This window comes from Apostichopus japonicus, chromosome 9, assembly GCF_037975245.1.
Source record: "Apostichopus japonicus isolate 1M-3 chromosome 9, ASM3797524v1, whole genome shotgun sequence".
NCBI classification, from domain to species: domain Eukaryota; kingdom Metazoa; phylum Echinodermata; class Holothuroidea; order Aspidochirotida; family Stichopodidae; genus Apostichopus; species Apostichopus japonicus.
In genome coordinates this window covers 20,104,389-20,124,118 of record NC_092569.1, presented here as the reverse complement: position 1 = coordinate 20,124,118, position 19,730 = coordinate 20,104,389, and the positions used below count along the sequence as shown (strand labels likewise).

The following is a 19,730-nucleotide window of genomic DNA, read 5'->3' as shown; positions in this document are numbered from 1 at the left end:
GTTTCTCGCCTTTTAACTGATACACCTTCAAACCGAGTTTAACCGATAAGGCTATAATAATCGGGTGCACATATACTGGAAAGCTTGAGAGGCGAATATGCTAAAAAAAAATCGCAGGACTACGATATCAGTGTCAATTACTATAGCAAACTAAAACAGTATGAAGTGTAAGGCATGCGAGTGTTATATCAGGTAATACTTTCTATTCGGTTTGTCAATGCAGGCCTTGCTATAAGAATTGCATAGAATACACAGTTATTCATTTTAATAAATGTAGCATATATTTCTAAATCACTGAATGCATGTAAGCATGTTTCGATTTCTTTATAACCGATATATCTTAATATTCTCTTGAAATATACCTTTATACAGAATACTAATGAAGCATATCGATGCTTTTGGTTTCGGTATAGGTTAGCGTGCAGTCGATAAAGGCATATTCTCATATAAGTCATGTTCTTAATCAACGAAGACAACTTTGAAGGTTGGTTCGTAGCAAATCCGGCATGAGGCACAATGTACGAGTAACTATTCATGATTGATATGAGACAGTTCTTCTGTACCATGTTATGGTCGAATTGCAATCATTATCTTTACACAGGATTACATGGATCCATGAGACGATGACTTTCTCAAGCACTGAAGTTTTTATAATTGTGATTTTGTGTAAAACAATACTGTGTTTTGCAGGTGAGCTCACTTTCGTTGTCTGAGAAAATCTGAATTCGTTTTGTGTTACATAATGAAACTTCAATAAAACCTATAAAGTAGGTCACGAGGCGAATTCCTTTGAAATTAACAATGCTTTTCTTTTCAACATCATTATATTTAATTATGTTAGAATAAGGAAAATTTAAATTGCTATAATTTCTAGACGAAGAGAATTCCAAGACGGTATACCTTCTACTATTTAGTGTTTCATCAATGCGTAAACAGGGCAAAAGTTTAAATAAAGATATAATCATGCTTAACATTAACGGAGATGCTTCTTGTCCTGAAGATCATTTAGAACATAGAAGAGGGCATTTGCCTAAGCTTTTTTTTTTTTGCAAGAGTTATGCAAGGCAACTGTTACTTATTGTTTAAACTATTAGGAGACTATCAACAATGTTCTGTTGTGTGAGTGGGTAGGGTGGAACCAGGCAAAATCAAGACGGTTTTCCCGTCTATCGGATTGCCACCTGACGTGAAGTGTAATCTACAAGCTTCTCTTACGTATACGTAAAATAGGTGCCTCTCCACCAATAGACGTAGGTCTAATGCCAAAGTTATAACCGGGATGAACCTAAAAATTTCAGTATAAGCATAGGTTGTGGTTGATGAATGAAAGAAAAGCAGAACGGACGTGTACATTTTCAACTTAAAATAAAAGTTTAAATCAATTAAAATACCCAAGACTGTTAACTGTTTGAGAAATGTTGGCTGACCCATTTCGTGACCACAGTAAATCAGTTTTTTTCTTTTCGATTTCGTTATATTTTTTTCGTTAATCTCTTCACCCAATCCGTCAAGATCATTTTTATTTTTCTCAAACAGACAAAGACTACCTAGGATGCTTTTTTTGTAACTTTGACAAAAACTTTGAAATACGGCTCTTTCAAAGTGATTTAAGCCATTGAAATTGCTCTCGGTTTTGTGCCGTTGGGAGTTATACACACTTCGGCCTGGAAAATGGAACATATTGCCACTGCAGATACGGGGATGATGGCCTATATGAGAAACTCACAAATGTTTCTGACAGAGAATGCAATACATTCTGTGCGGGAGCTGTGAAATGTGGCGGAGAACAGGCTCTGGCCGTGTATCAAGGTAGGATATATAGACAGCGACCGTTGTCAACATTTTAAAGAGAGGGTTTGTTTACCTCCAAACCAAAAATGTTTATATGCTCATGACAAGTAAATGATTCACCTCCATTTAAGTTACCAAATCAGTTCAGAAGAGAAACTATTGACACTGCCCATATGCAACGAGTTTTGTTATATTCTGTTATTTTTCTATATCGCTAATACGATAAATTATACGTCATAAAACGATATAATAGCCTAACTTTGGACAATAATATCACGTGAGTTAATGTTTCTCATTGTATCTTCATTTGTCTTGGCAACCATCTTACACCAACTTATCAATCATTTAAATACCAAAAAAAAGCAAACACCATGCAATAAAGTAACATTAACAGAAATTAAACAAGTTATTAAATTAATGGTTCAAGCCTAATAAAATATACACTAACTTTGCTCATTGTATAGCTCGCTTAGTTACCACGGCAATGTTACAGTTTGGATTTTAGGCAGCATATACTTTCACATGTTAATAATGTCAATTAGTTTCGATTTTATTATTCCCCACATCACATCAAAGCTAGACATTGTTTAAATTCCATTTCTGAGTTAGTACTTTAGATTACATAATGAAAAAACATCGTGTAGTACTCATTTAAACGATGACGTAATGATTACTTTTGAGGTCGTAAGGGCATCTGTATTTCTAGATTCTGCATCAACGAACAGTATGTAATACTCAATTTCAATATGTCATAACGATGTCTTCTGGTGTCCATTTCTGAGTTAGTATTTCGATTACATAATGAAAGAACATCGTGTAGTACTCAATTAAACGATGACGTAATGATTACTTGTGAGGTCGTTAGGGCATCTGTATCTCTATATTCTGCATCAACGAACAGTAGTTAGTACTCCACTACAATATGTCATAACGATGTCTTCTGGAGTGCGTTTCCGAGTTAGTACTCCATATGACACAATGAAAGAACACCTTGTAGAACTCCATAAACGATGACGTAACGATCCCTTGTGAGGTCGTTATTGTGTCTGTTTTTACAAATTGTATATAAATAAACAACATGCAGTTCTTCATTATAAGATGTTATAAGGTTGTCTTTCTGGAGTCCGTTATTGAGTTTGTACCTCAGTTCAACTTTTGGAGGAACATCGTGTAGTAATTCATTAAGTAATGTCGTAACAATTTCTTGTGCGATCGTCATTGAGTCTGTATTTCAGATTCGATTTCATTGATCAACATGTATTACTTCATTAAATGAATATCCGATTATCCAATTTACGTGTTTGCATATTTCATATTCATTTACATATTAAGACGATCAATACCAGGGCTGCTTTCAACATTCTTCAAATGATAGTTCAAAAATATTCCGTTTCGGTGGTAAATTTCCGGATTTAACTTTAGAGTTATGTCAACGTAAATGTATGTCACACACATTCAACGGTCTTATTGGAGGGAACGAATGCTTGTGCGAAGACGTACTCCCTTCTAAAGATGTGCACAAGACGTCTTGCTTTGAAAATGGTGTATTTTGTTCGGGAGCCGAAAAATGCGGAGGCAGTGGAAGAATTGCAATTTGGAAACAAGAGGCTGCTAAGAGGAGTAAGTTCAACTTGTTCTTACTATTTCACTTTCAGTTCAACATTTCATAGGATTTGGATGACCTTTGACCTCCCCTCTTCAACGTTGTGGTAAAAAGTGTAGTGGGACATTTTAATTGTATTCGTACATTATTATACGTATTTGCTATTATGTGGCGCTGCTCTAGTGGCGACACACTCGCACTAGTTCTCTCCAGTTTTTCGTCCATTTTAATGTTCGTTTTGTATAATCGTCTACTTTCATACATACAAGATGAAGCCAATCGTCTGGATGACCATATTGGTCGTATTTCTTGGGACATTATCTCTTTGTTTTGGAGAAATCAGTGATTTTCAGTAGACCGCCGACAAGAGATATTCTACAGCCGAGTTCTACGCACTACGCAGCCAGCCCATACATAGTGAGTTGCAACGTATGTTCATTGACAATGGCATTCCCAAGGAAATTCGAAAACGGAAACGGGGCAAGGCAGGAGGTGTGAGGAAGAGGAACAGGCGATTGAAGCACAAACCCTACCTACCATCTATCATAATGGGTAACGTACAATCAAAAACTAATAAAATTGATGAGATCTCCGCTAACTGCAAATTTCTGCAGGAATTTCGGAATGCAAGTATACTATCATTCACCGAGACCTGGCTTACCGAACACCATACTGACTCCCATGCCTCGATAAAAGGATTCACACTATTAAGAGGGGATCAAACAACTCAATCCGGGAAAGGAAAAGGGGGTGGGGTGTGCGTACACGTGAATCAGAAGTGGTGCCACCCGAATAATGCCCATAGTAAACGTCACTCATATTCCCCCAATATCGAGATTTTAACTGTCACATGTCGCCCTTATTACTTGCCACGGAAGTTTTCACACCTTATTATTCACACTGTCTATGTTCCACATCGCAATGTTGCCAAATCAGCGGCAATGGAACTCATTGACATTATTATAAATTTGAAACCTCCGCGCCGGATGCTCTCACTATAATCAACGGTGATTTTAACCATTGTAATCTCAGACGAAGCAGTGTGCATTATTATCAACAAGTCAAGTGTGCCACCCGCGAAGCTGCAACCCTGGACTTGCTCTATAAAAATGTTAAAAACGCTTATCTGTCCGTCCAACTTCCCAAACTCGGTAGAGCAGACCATAATCTGGTTAATCTGATGCCCAGATATCGACCCATTGTGAAGAGGGAGAATCCCCGCGTAATCCATGTACAACAATGGAACAATGACGCTGTTGATCATCTGCGGGCTGAGTTGGACAGTACAGACTGGGATATGTTTGTGGAGGCCAGCGCTGACCTGGATGAACTGACACGTACAATAAGCGATTACATATCTTTCTGTGTTGACAATACCATCCCTAAGAAGGAAGTCAAAGTTTTCCCAAATAACAAACCGTGGATCACAAAGAAGGTGAAGAATATCATCAACAAGAAGAAGGGCCTATTCAAGAGGGGGTGACTCGGGCGCACTGAGGGAGGTACAAAAGGAGCTTAAAAGAGTGATCGCCCAGGAGAGAGCCGCTTACCGGGACAAGATAGAGAAACTGTTCACAGACAATAACATGAAACGTGTCTGGAAGGGTATTCGCCTTATGAGTGGCTACAGTAATAACTCTAGTTCTCGCCACATACCAGAAATGAGCCCTGACTATGCCAATGATTTGAATCACTTTTATAACCGTTTTGACCAGCAAGATTTTACAGATGAATATAGTAAGCTTCAAACCTTATTGCCAAATTATACTTGTGACGTAGTGGTGTCCGAGGGGGGCGTTCGCCGGCAGTTCTCCAGGTTAAACCCATCTAAGGCTGCTGAACCCGATAATGTCCAACCTAAGGTTTTTGAAGCATTGTGCAATAGAGCTGGCTCACATTTTTACTGTAATTTACAATTTGTCCTTCAAAACTGGGGAGGTGCCCCATCTGTGGAAGCAATCCAGTATTATTCCAGTGCCAAAATGTTCTGTCATCTCTTGTATGAACGACCTTCGCCCTATAGCGTTAACTGCAGTGCCAATGAAGGTATGCGAGCGTTTATTCTTAAATCGTTTTAATCCTATAGTTGCTCCATTTTTAGATCCTTTACAGTTTGCTTACAAGGCTAGCCGTAGTTGTGAAGATGCCATACTGCTACTTCTTTAATGCCTGTATTCACACTTAGAGCACCATGGCAATTCTGCACGCGTGTTGTTCTTTGACTTCTCATCTGCATTCAACACTATTCAGCCTCACAATCTTGCTACAAAGCTTATCAACATGGGCATCCCACATGGGTTTATTCACTGGATTGTCAAGTATCTCACAAATCGCACCCAATTTGTCAAACTCGGTCCCACTTGTCGATCTAACATTATTACCTCCAACACCGGAGCGCCGCAAGGCATAGTTCTAGCTCCGTTTCTTTTCACCTTGTACACGTCTGACTGCAGATCCAAGGAGAAGATATGTCCCATCATCAAGTTTGCCGATGACACAGCCATGGCTGGACTCATTCGTGGTAATGATGATGGGGCATATCTCTGCCAGCTGCAGTCATTCGTTGACTATTATGACAGTAACTTCTTGCAATTGAATATTTCTAAAACGAAGGAAATGATCATCGACTTCCGCCGTAATGCTGTTGAACCTCCTCCAGTCATGATCAAGGGTAAAGAAGTTGAAAGGGTTCACTCCTACAAGTATCTGGGTATTCACCTCAACAATAGCTTAACGTGGGATGGTCACGTGGATGCCCTGGTAAATAAGTTAAATACCAGGTTATATTGCCTCAGAAAGTTGTCAAAATTCAACGTACGTACCGATATAATGCAAATGTTTTATAATTCTATTATTTGCCGAGTTTGGAGATACTGTCTTATATGTTGGGATGGGAATGTCACTAAAGTCGAGAAGGACTGTATCGATCACATAATTAGAAAAGCTGGGGGAGTCATTGGAGGTCAACAGCATACAGTCGACTCGGTGTACCAGTCACTGCTTCAAACAAAGCTAGATTCAGTTTGGAATGACTGTTGCCACCCCCTTCACTGTTATCTTAATGACAATGTAATTAACAGAGGCAGTGGCAGACTGAAACAGCCGTACACGAGAACTAATCGCTATCGTAACTCGTTCACTCCCCGTGCAATCAAACTTTTCGATGTCAACTTACGTTGCTAGGCTGTTGCAATACTCTTTTATCTTGTCCTTGTCTTACTGTTTATCATTCTCATTCTTTAATCTCCATCTGTATATATCCTGATATATTTTCCTATGCTCATATATTTTTGTACTGTTTTGAACTTTTATGTGCGAGACACTAATTTCCTTATTTGGAGCAATCAAGTTGTACTTACTTACTTACTTACTTACTTACTTACTTACTTACTTACTTACTTACTTACTTACTTACTTACTTACTTACTTACTTACTTACTTACTTATGTTCACACTTGATGTTCATCTGTACCCAGTTTTGCTGCCACTGTTGGTAAACAATATTTACCTTCTTGTATATTGCAACTTGTTTTTAAATAAATCACTTTTCTTATTGTTAAATAAATGTTACATGAAATATGTGAAACAGCTCGTTGAGTTTGAAAGACATTTATTCAAGTCCTTGAAGTGATAACAAGAAACAATATATATATATATATATATATATATATATATATATATATATATATATATATATATATATATATATATATATATATATATATATATATATATATATATATATATATATATATATAAATATATATATATATATATATATATATATATATATGTATGTATGTATTCCACTAAATAATTAAGAGTAGTCGCAGGAGAGAACAAAGATAATGTATACATGAACATCACAATTTTAATATTAGAAAACCAGGAGGGAGTTAAACTTGTAAAAAATAAAAGTATGGTCAAGCGCGGGATGCTCAACTTCATTCTTTACACCCATCTCACTGTTTCGTTATTACCACATGATTTTCCCATTTGTTTAAAACAAGTTCAGATGTCATTAATTTAACCAAGCGCGTCTGTTTCCACACATCCCATTCCGCAGTGGTTACCCAATTGTATGACATTTCCTATCGATCTGATGAATCATTTTAATTTACAGAAAGCGGTTACGGTGGATTTTATTTCCTGATATCTTCTACGTCATTTATCCTCGGTTGCATGTCGGTTATCGGCTCAGTCTATTTCATTTCCAAGTAAGTATAGAATGGTCTATGTCAAACGTTTGTCATACGCATGAGCTCGACGCCATAGTTTGGGGACTGGATAACTCTAGGAAGCTGCATAATCATTATGCAGTATTTTCTTTTATAAAAGCAAAGAGCAACATTGGGAAAATTACAGAATGAAACACTGACCAAAAATGACTGTGAATATAGGGAGGATTTAGACCAGGTTCTACCAAAACAGCCGATCATCTGAATAATCCCTGTCTTGAACCTTATTCCTGTATTACCAATGTCTATGCTGCAAATCTAGAAATTGTTAAGAAGAATCACGACGTTAATTTTAACTGTCATTGTGTTAGTGCAGGTTAAATATTGGCCCGATGGATATAGGAAGTGAAAGACGAGGGAGTATTCAAAGATGAATATACTGTTTTAGTTTGAGGGTTCTTTATTGTTCTTGTCTTGTTTCATGTTTTTTTCATATTATTATTCACAGATGCCGCCCAACTGTTTTAAGGAGCATAACACGATGGTGGCGACGAGCACGGGAGTGTCCACTGGATTCGTATTTGTCACGCACAAGTAGCGGAATAAATAACTGTGACGCCTCTAATGTAGATAATGAAGATGGAATTACAATGGAAAGGAATAGATGCTGTGTTAGACATTCTTATCACGTAGGATCCTTCAAAATATCTGCTCCTGTCGATATGGATCAACCTTCCACTTATATTGCAATTGAAGATAGCAATCTTGAAGTTGAACCTGCTGTGGCGACATACAAGACATGTAGAGGAGCTTCATGTCAATTCTTTGACCAATCAGTAAAAGAAATATTGAAATCATCTAGTTCTCCATCTTCTCAGGATCATGAAGAGGTTGATGAAATTCAAAATATTGAAGAAGACGAGAACTGCGAAAATAGTTCAACATACTTCCATGAACTCATAGAGCCTTACGCTGTCGTTGATATTGAGGTATGTAGAGCGCATCAAATACCAGGTGTGACAGATTGCCTAACGCAAGATAAACTCAACTATGAAACAGACACTCTTAAATGTCGAAAAAAGAGGACAGTTTTTCTAAATAAAGAAGGGGAAGAACATATTGAAAGGGACACGACAGCTCGTAGGGGAATCAATGATGTTCACTCCACAGATAGTGATGATGTTAATTCGACATTTCTAAATGCTAAACGACTTTTCGAACAACTTCAGGGTCCTAGTTCTTTGCAAAGGGAAAGTGTGACTGCAACTGAGCATGTTAGTTCATGTTATCATAATTCTGCTTCTAACACTATAATGTATGCTACATTCAAGGAGAACAATTCTGAATAGTGCGGGTTAAGGGGTAAAGTTTAAACAGTAAGATTATTATAGCAAAGAACAAACAACGATCATGATACATGGAAGGTGCATTTTGGCACGCATATATCTGCATGGTACGATAGTTGCTGTGATTCAACGAGTGACCATTACGCAAGTCGTGACGTTCGTCTCTATGAAATATGCAATAATTCAGAATATGATTTGTAACTTAGTTTATAGTCATTGGGGACGTGGGGATGTGGGTGAGGTGTGTGTGGAGGGGATTTGGGTTTTTTTATTTTCTTTTTTCTTCGTCCCATCTTCGTCTTTTTTGGACAGTGACCCACAGTAAGTTATCATTTCAAAAAATATCGAATGTCGCTCGGTACGCGCCACATGCATTTATCATTACAACACATAGTGTCCATTGTGCTAGCAGTTGTGAAATATAATTATGTAACACAATAGGCAGTACAAATAATCATAGCAATCCATGGATATGAATGCCCATTATATATGTGTCAGTTCAATTCAATCAAATTTGGGTTGAAAGAAAACTGAGGATAAGCAAAACTGAACAAGACCTTCTCATGACATTGTCTGTTTAGAAAAGGATTTCTCGTTTGTTCAACTTTCCCTTTCAGAATGTTCCAACTGTCAAAAAGGCAATCAACCTAAAAAACGAAAAATAATACAATACTTTACATGCAACTAAGCCAGATGATATAAGAATAGATATTTCATATTCGTTCCTTGCAAAACAATGATGAATATTAGACCTGTTTCAATCAACTACAAATTAAAGTATATTTATGTGTACATGCTTTCATGAAATGAATTTTAACGTTTTGATATTCTGAACAAAGCGTATAATACTAAAGGATTATTGGGTAACGGCTTCTGTTATAAGAAATATACCTAGCTGGATACAAACATTGGGCTATTTCATATTATTGTACTGTCATAGTTAATATAAACTAAGACAACTTTTTACCCAGGAACGGTAATGTGATGTTTTCACATTTGAAACCCTTGCTATGTTCTTGGAGTGAAGCAACAGGGTAACGTTTCCATCCACCGTAAAGATCTTTCCTTCATCGCTTGAGTGTGCTACCACCAATGTGTAATCAAATTCAACACAAATTGCAGTTTAAGATAACAAAGACGGTTGTCAAACCCCTTCATATTTTAATATCTTCATATAGAGCAATAACATTAAAGCCAGGAAAAAACCTATAACGATACAAATTTATCATCCGTTAGATACTAAACGATGACTTTGGCAGAATCTTACTTTCGATTTCCCTTAGTTTAAGATAAAGGGGAAGACTTTATTATTATATCCTTGACAACATGTCATTTATCCACAACATGTTTTCCTATGAAGATTTTGTGTGCAATTGATGAACTGAGCCAATGGTCAACGTGTTAGACAAAGTCGGCATCCCAATTTAATTTATTGACGCGAGATGTTTAAAGGCTCATTTCAAATGGTTTAATGTACAATATTGACTGATGGGATTAGTTTAACGATTTACAGCACAACAAAATCAATTGTCTGCCAAAAGTAATCATTAAGATATGATCCACGAACATTTTGATATAGGACGTGAATAGTTTAATGCACCCTTCAATTCCAACTTCCAATAGCACAGTCTTGAGAGCAAGATACCTTTAAACGCTAAGAGATTTACTCAGGGTCAGCCATAAAGAAAAAAAATGAGATATATGAAGTATAAACCAATTATCTTTACTCTGCGGTTGTCAGATATTCTCGAGATCTTTGAGGACAGGGATTAGGCTAGGCTTCGACCCGAGAGAAGGCACACTATCAAAAAGTTATTTCACTACTATGTATATTTTTCCAGCGTTACTTCCAATTTGAATAACAATGCAACCATAGAATTTCACATCCATAATAAGCTTGTAAAACGACATTGATTACATTCCTTGGATGATTCTGTACATTAACATGTTTATAGTTGTCTTATGTTTAATGTTAGTTCTATATCAAACGCACACTAATTTTATACTGTTAGTTGGTGAAACTGGATTAATTGCTAAATATTATAAGTTTTGTGGGTGTATGGTATATCTTTGTCATTCCTGAGAAAGTGGGGAAATAAAGAAAAAAACGAAAATAAAAGAGGATTAAAAGAATTACATATGAGGTGTTATTCAAAGAAGTATTTTGCCCGCTAACTAGCTGGACATAACGTCATCATACATTAAGGAAACAGAAGCGAGTTATTATTGCATAATATCAAATTATCGAATGCAGACCACTCATACATTAACCTTCCCCAGCAAACGGACCCATGTTATGACCCATACATACTCTTCCTATATGTTATTTTTCATTCTTGCGTATATGATTGGATGATATGACATCATATTCTGACCATCCGTTATTTTAGGAATAATTTAATTTAGGCTGCCTGTTATTGGTGAACAAGCAGTCTCGACCCAACAGTTTACGCAATAATGAACTCGGCTGTGCCGCGTCCGTAAGTCCCCCAAAGTTAGGGTCTCGACTAATTATTCACCAATCAGAGACAGTCTAACGTAATTAATTCAAGTTAGTTTAGCTGGAGGATTATTTTGGTAAAATAAATTCCAGTTTGGGATGTTTTTGGTTTAGTGTGATATTAGGTTTGCCAAATAAGAACAAATTAAAGATAATAGTATACCTCTGCCCTTTGCTCAGCCTACAGTAATTATCCGACCTCGAAATATATCAACTCTTCACCTATATTGACGTACTAAAGACTATGAGATCAACTTCATGTGATAATAATAAACAGTGGATAAGTGTTATTCTTTACTTGTGTTGAATAATTATACTGAGGTGGAAAATCAGTAAAAGGCAATCAATTCACATTAAAATGTGTTTTTTAAACTATCCATATGTTATGTTAAATACTTTGAGAGAAAGAGAGCAACTCTCATGAAAGATAATGTCAAATATGTGTAACTGAGTGTCATTTGTGATGTTCATATTTATTTTAGTAGCCCGGTGACAATGAATATTTAATATGTTAGATAGCCCAGCTTAACCCCTGCAACCACCCCGGCACCCCCTCCCCTCCACACACACACACTAAAGATTTATTGTCCTTAATTGTCTCGAAAATGTCAAATTTAATACTACATTCACTTAACAGTCATAAGTCATTGCAATTACGTATTGTCATCTGAGGCGAATCCAGGATTTTAAAAAGGAAGAAGTGGGACCGTTCAAGCTGGTTCCGATGTAGGGAAACTGATTCCGATACTGATGGGGAGGATGGAGGGGGATGGATAATGACAGTATCTTTAAGGATGGAAACTACAAAAGGTTTCTAAAGTGATATATCGAGGACGGATTATGTAAATTATCAGATTTGGGAGTCGGGAATTAAGTACATTGGCATATTACGGATGGATAACCCTATTAATATATCTGTTGCACGATAGTGGTTGGTTAATCTGGAATTGTTTAAAACTAGGGAGGAGATTTTGGAGACATAATGGAGACAGAAAGAACGACGAAGAGAGGGCAATAACAAGAAATAAGCTGACTTTTGAGTGACTACATATATTCAACGAATCTTCAAATGACATTTATAAATAAATGTTAAAAAATGATTTTATTCTTCTTTCTATCATCATTTGTAATAGATTAAAGTGAAATGATACTCAATGATAATTGAACACGATGAGAAGGGAAGGGAAAGAGGATGGATATTAACTAGAAATAGATAATTGATATGTCTTTGCTTCGCCTGTACCATTGATGATCAGCGAATAAATTAAATCTTAGCCAATTCTTTGACCGGCATTATCCGTGTTTGCCTACAATTGTGAGACTATTACTAATTTCGTCCCACAACAAGTTACGTAATAAATACTAATATTAATCTCTCTTTCTTGATGTTCTTTTCTGTTTTCTTCTTCTTCGCGGATATTTCTCGAATAAATTTGCTATCATTTCTCGATCGACAGAGAAGTTTGATAAAGAATGATAGTACATAGACTGTTTTATAATCATTAATGTAGATTGTTAACAAAAATAATTTTTCCTGCTTTGAATTTATTTATAGTTTGTTACAATACAGCCAGAGTAGATGATGAAATCCTGGTGAGAAAGTATGTAAGTTACAATTTAAAACAAAGGCATTATTTTACCTATCACTTTGTAATAACCGATGAATTTAACCTACAAACTGCAACCTTGTACAATAGAACAATTATCCTAATTCAATTTGCCTAATAAGCATCTGTACCAGAATAATTCTGTTTCTAAGTAAGTCTGTCAGCTGAGGTTATAATTATCAGCTCTAACGTAAATCTGTTTTTATCATTCAGAAACTACAGGCAACAATTAACACATCATTCAATCCACTATTGATATGTGAGGTGTGAAAGGTAACCAGTTATTATAACATAATTGACAAAACCAAAGGAACAAACAGAAAAAAAAAAACGACAACAAAGCAAAATAAGGAAGTTGGTAACTTCGGGACACTTACTTGAATCGTAATGTCTACAGATAACATATTAGAGTAATATAAAGGGGAATATAGTAGCTATTTACCAAAATACTTACAGGTTCACTCTGTGTTACAAACATTAAATATGCATCATTATAAGAATGATAGCAGAATGTCTAAACACGGATATTTAACAATTAACTATTTTTAATGTGTCTTGTTTCCTTATTGTCAACATTAATGACTTGTTTCACTGCCGATGGTGATCAGTTTATCACCATTCTCTGTGTATGATGTTTAAGTTATCTCTAGATTATTCAAAGCTTAGGATTATTCTAAACATCTACAACGCACTAGACAGGCCTTATCTTCATCTCAGTATACTTGATATTATCATAATAACCAGACGATGTATACCAGGATATACCTGACTTTACATTTCGTGCTGCATGATAGTCACCATTGAGGCAAGATCTCTTACATTCCCGGAACCACCAGCCACAATGGTAGTCATCCAAACATCCTCCATTGTTCTTGTCCGAGGTACTGAAGGAATAGTTCAAGCGATTCTTAAAACCTCCAGCACCACCTGAATATTAAACAATAACATGAATGCATTTTTTTAATTATGGTAATGCATATTGAGTTGAAAATAAAACCATAAACAATGAACGTCGTGATAGAGTAATATGCATCATAGTTGGGAAATTATCTCAAAAAATCACGATTTATCATATTATCAACTATCCAATCTCAATTATCATATTATAATGTCTGAAGATAAAAGATAAAAACAAAATAATAGGGAAGAAGATCCGGGCACACGGCTGGGGATGAATCTCTCACCCCTCCCAATTTTGTGCAAATGCTCAATTTTGACAACTTAAATACAATTTTAACGAAAAATAATGTGCCGTTGAAAAACAAAAACTAAAATTGACATAGGCTCTTTCTCACGGACGTGATTTACTCAATGTCACATGCCTCTCTGTCCCTGGAAGGTTTTGCACTCCCACCCCCACCCCCCCCTTCCCACTCCCCAATTGAATCCCTTCCCGCTACACCTGCATTTGAGTTCCTAACAGTAAACTTGAATATTGTCCGAAAGACATTGTTATTTTCCATTTGTTTAATTTTTTGATATGCCGACAAACTGTTAAACGCTTGGTCTGTATACTTTTTAAGATTACTGTCTAATATACGGAAAGATTGTTTTTATTTAATGCCATTAATTAAAACAAACAAAAACAAAATAAAATTATAAACATAAAAGTGGTAATAAAATGCAAACTTTATACGGGTAAGGAGTTACTCATAGTTTACGTAAGCGAAATCAATGTAAAAAAAAATCACTATTGATAAAACTTGTGTGAAATATTTAATTATTATCATTATAACGTGTATTACCATGGTATGACAACTTGCAGCTTACGTATAAAGAAATAAATTGCCAGACTTAGTCCAAACATATTCGACATCCAAATATATTTAAAAATTCTATTCACTAATTATTATTAACATTGTAATGAATATATACTTCTCCATCTGTCTATATTATCCTACGATCTTAACGTGTCACGTACGTCAGCCGAAACATATGGCTTCCTTTTTACTTCTTCTCAATATGACCATGAGATTGGTGTGCCTTCAAAGCTTCCGTGGACTGTACATATATGGCGGAACATTAAATTGCTATCATAGGCTCAGTATAAAACTTTAAATTGACTTGGATTCGTCCTACGAGAGTGATTTTAAATTAAGACGTATCCTGCTACAACGGATATTGTGACATTGTTGACTTATTGTCCCATCAGCATTATCGTATATCTGTGTATGGTCTATACAAACGTACTTAAGTAAGTTCATGGAACCCAGTGGTTCCATATTTATACACTTCCAATTCGTAGAATTTTGATGAAGCACAATATTTCATATCACGTTTATGCAGACGATACCCAGATTTACATTGATTTCAGTCCTTCTCAAGATGAGAGTGTTAAAGCCATCAGATGCCTTGAAAGTTTCATCAATGATATCCGTTTGTGGATGAGACGTAATTTTTTGAAGCTTAATGAAGAAAGTTTTGAAGAAGTGAGTTTTTGCTTTTTGGTTCTTGTCATCAGCTTGCTAAAATCAACTTTCCATGCATATCAATTGGTAATGTTCAGGTTCGCCCTTCCACTCATGCGCTAATCTTGGTGTAATTTTTTATTCCAATATGTCTATGAATCGCCACATTTCCAAAATAACAAGTTCTGCTTCATTTTCATCTCAGAGGCGTCTACAAATTACGAAAATATTTAAATGATAAGGCAACTGAACAAATTGTACATTCTTTTATCACTTCAAGGTTGGATATGGGCAATTCCGTACTTCTCGGTCTTCCACAAGAACAGATTCATAGAATCCAATTAATCCATAACTCAGCTGCGCGTATTGTAACTCAATCTCATAGGCATTGTCATATCCATCCTGTCTTAAAAAACCTGCACTGGCTACCTGTAAAATATCGTATTATGTATAAAATTCTCCTTATGGTTTATAAATCACTTAAAGGATATGGTCCAATGTATATTTCTGACTATATTTATGTCCCCTCTCGTAATCGAAGATCCAGCTCTCAATTTTTATCATCTGAAATTAAGTCCAAACAATCTTGGGGGGATAGGTCATTTATTGTTTCTGCCCCTCGCTTATGAAACCAACTCCCCTTAAAAATCAGACAAGCAGCTACTCTCTCTAACTTTAAGAAGAGCATCAAATCCCACTTAATGACAAAAGCTTTTATTGTTTTGTATTATTATGTATTATTTGTATTATTTCTAATTGTTAATTGCGCCATGAACATTCTTTTAGTGGTGTGTGCGCATTAAAAGTCGTATTATTATTATTATTATTATCATCATCATCATCATCATCATCATCATCATCATCATCATCATCATCATCATCATCATCATCATCATCATCATCATCATCATCATCATCATCATCATCATCATCATCATCATCATCATCATCACCATCATCACCATCATCACCACCACCACCACCACCACCACCATCATCATCATCATCATCATCATCACCATCATCACCATCATCATCACCACCACCACCACCACCATCATCATCATCATCATCACCACCATCATCATCATCATCATCATCACCATCATCATCATCACCATCATCATCATCATCATCATCATCATCATCATCATCATCATCATCATCATCATCATCATCATCATCATCATCATCATCATCATCATCATCATTATTATTATTATTATTATTATTATTATTATCGTCGAAGCGAGATTTAACTCCTATAGGCAAAATTATTATTATTAAAACTTTCGCAGTGTCCCAATTGATGTATATCCTTACAGTGTTGCCGTCTCCTCCTGTGAATTTTCTTCAAGAGATAAATAGGTTGTTTCATAAATTTATGTGGGATTATAAGCCAGACAAAATACGGAGAAGCGTTCTCTTAAAAAATAAACAAGATGGTGGGCTACGTATGATTGACGTCGCCTTGTTTGCAACAAGTTTAAAAACATCTTGGGTTAAAATGTATCTAGATGATAATCATAGACCGTGGAAGGATCTGTTTGATTACTGCTTGAAGGCCCACGGCTGTAAGTTCTTGTTCAATTGTAATTTTCAGAACACAGATGTTAATGATATTTCAAATGTATTTGTAAAAGAGGTCTGTCAAGCTTGGGCTCATTATAATTACAATATTCCTGTAGGTAATTATGGCAATCAAATAATCCTAAATAATTCTTTTATCAAGATTGATAAACAGATCATTTACAATGAAAGTCTTTTTAGAGCCGGTGCGTACTATGTTAGTAATTTTTTTAATGAGGATGGTACCATACTACAGTATAGGGACTTCATGGAAAAGCACGACATTAAACATTTTTCCTATCTTAATTACTTTAGTATTGTTTCGGCAATCCCGAGGTATTGGAGAAATAATTTGGGTGATGATGCTAATTTAAATATTAACTGTCAACGTATGACAAAGTTCATATTCGCACCGAAAAGCTATAGATGTGTATATGAGAACTAAGTTAAAGATAAGGTTACTACCCCTAGGGCAAAACTAAAATGGGAAGAAAAATATCGCACAGTCGACTGGAATTGGCAACGAATATTTTCTTTAATATATACGGCTGTCAGGGATCCCAAAGTTCGGTATTTTCAGTTCCGATTCTTGCATCGATTTCTTGGTGTTAATCAGTACATGCATAGAATCGGAATTGCTAACACCCCAACTTGTAGTTTTTGCAACAATTTTGATGAGACTCTGGAGCATTTATTTTGGTTTTGCAATTATGTTGATTCATTTTGGAAGGAGGTTGTTAGAAAATGGTGGAAATGTAGTTTTGAGCTTTCTCCCAAATATTATATTTTCTTTTGTAAGGTACAGAACAAAGAGAAAAAGGAGCATAAATTGATTAAGTTCGATAATTGTTTTGAAAATGTTTAGGAGCATGTATTGTATTGGAGTATTATAATTTGATACAAAGGTGCTGTGACACCGTGCTGTTTTATATTGTGTTGAGAAGAGAAATAAAATACGGATGAAAAAAATAAATATTATTATTATTAGTATTATTATTATTATTATTATTATTATTATTATTATTATTATTATTATTATTATTATTATTATTATTATTATTATTATTATTATTATTATTATTATTATTATTATTATTATTATTATTATTATTATTATTATTATTATTATTATTATTATTATTATTATTATTATTATTATTATTATTATTATTATCATTATTATCATTATTATTAGGGGAGCTTACATTAGAAGAATGTTCGATGGCATTAAGTTCTATGCCAAATGATAAAAGTCCTGGCTCTGATGGATTATCCACTATTTTTTATAAAACGTTCTGGCACTTAATAGGCCCTCAAATGGTTTCAAGTTTGAATTATGCTTTTCGTACAGGCCTACTTTCGTCTGAACAATCCCGTGGGGTTATTTCATTAATTCTCAAGCCGGGTAAAGACTCCAACAAACTTCAAAACTACCGTCCAATTACTTTACTCAATACTGACTATAAGATCGGTGCAAAAGTTTTGGCAACTCGACTTAAATCTTGTATTTCTTCTCTGGTAGGGTCTACACAAACTGGTTTCATTAAGGGTCGTTTCATTGGCGAGAATATAAGATGTATTTTGGATTTAATTGAGTATACAACTGACAGTAAAATTTCAGGGTTTTTGCTTTTTGTTGATTTTGAGAAGGCATTCGACAAGATTGAATGGTGTTTTATTCAGAAAACCCTTGCTTACTTTAATTTTGGTGAAGATTTTAGGAAATGGGTTTCTGTACTTTACAATAATAGTATGGCTTGCGTAATCAATAACGGCTACTCAACAGGTTACTTCCGTATTGGTAGAGGAGTTAGGCAGGGTTGCCCCTTGAGTCCTTATTTGTTTATTTTATGTGCAGAACTCTTATCACTTAGTGTTTTGCATAATAAGGAAATAAGGGGCCTTTGTGTAGGAAACTATAATTACAAACTGTTACAGTATGCTGATGATACTGTTTTCGTTTTAGATAGCTCTAGAGGTTCATTACAGAAAAGTTTGCAAATTTTAAGTGACTTGAAGGAAGCCTCTGGGTTGGTTATCAATTATAATAAGTCTGTTCTTTTTCCTCTTGGCTCTTTTGCTCGTGATTGGCCTTTTACTTCCAGTTAGCTATTTGGGCATTTTCTTTACGAACAATAGAAATGATTTGTTTGAGCTTAACTATACTCCAAAGTTACCCCGACTAAAATCATGCCTACGTTCGTGGTCTGTCAGGGATATGACCCCAATACCATAGTTAAGTGTCTTGCCCTTTCGCAACTTGTGTTTCTATGCCTTGTCTTACCTAACCCTCCCTCTAGTTTTGTTAAGGATGTGGAAAGATTAATCTTCGATTTTATTTGGTGTGGGCGCCCTGACAAGGTTAAGAGGAGTACTATGATTAATAATATTGATGAAGGAGGACTAAGGGTTACACACATTGATAGTTTTATGAAATCCTTAAAATGTACTTGGGTTTGCCGTTATTTTTCTGTTAATGAGAGCCCTTGGAAAATATTTTTCACTACCATTTTGAAGCCATATGGAAATAAATTCTTCTTCCAGTGTAATTGTTCAAAAACGGATATTAGTTTTATTAAGAATATTTTTCTCCGCCAAGTTTTGGATGCTTGGTGTGAAGTATCTTATGCCCCACCTAATAATAATTTTGGAAATGAGTATATCTGGAATAATTCCAGTGTAAAAATTAACGGTACGACCATTTTTTATGATTTTCTTTTCAAAAAGG

General features: G+C 35.3%; 1 protein-coding gene across 1 annotated transcript in view; it reads right to left on the bottom strand.

Annotated features, from left to right (window-relative positions):
- Positions 1 to 12,448: 12,448 nt before the first annotated feature.
- LOC139973130 (ficolin-1-A-like) overlaps positions 12,449 to 19,730 on the bottom strand; it is a 36,828-nt gene continuing 29,546 nt past the window's right edge. The window contains exon 7 of the mRNA XM_071979571.1: positions 12,449 to 13,952. Coding sequence (XP_071835672.1) covers positions 13,717 to 13,952 — 236 coding nt within the window. The 3' untranslated portion in view covers positions 12,449 to 13,716. The remainder of the gene's footprint in view (positions 13,953 to 19,730) is intronic.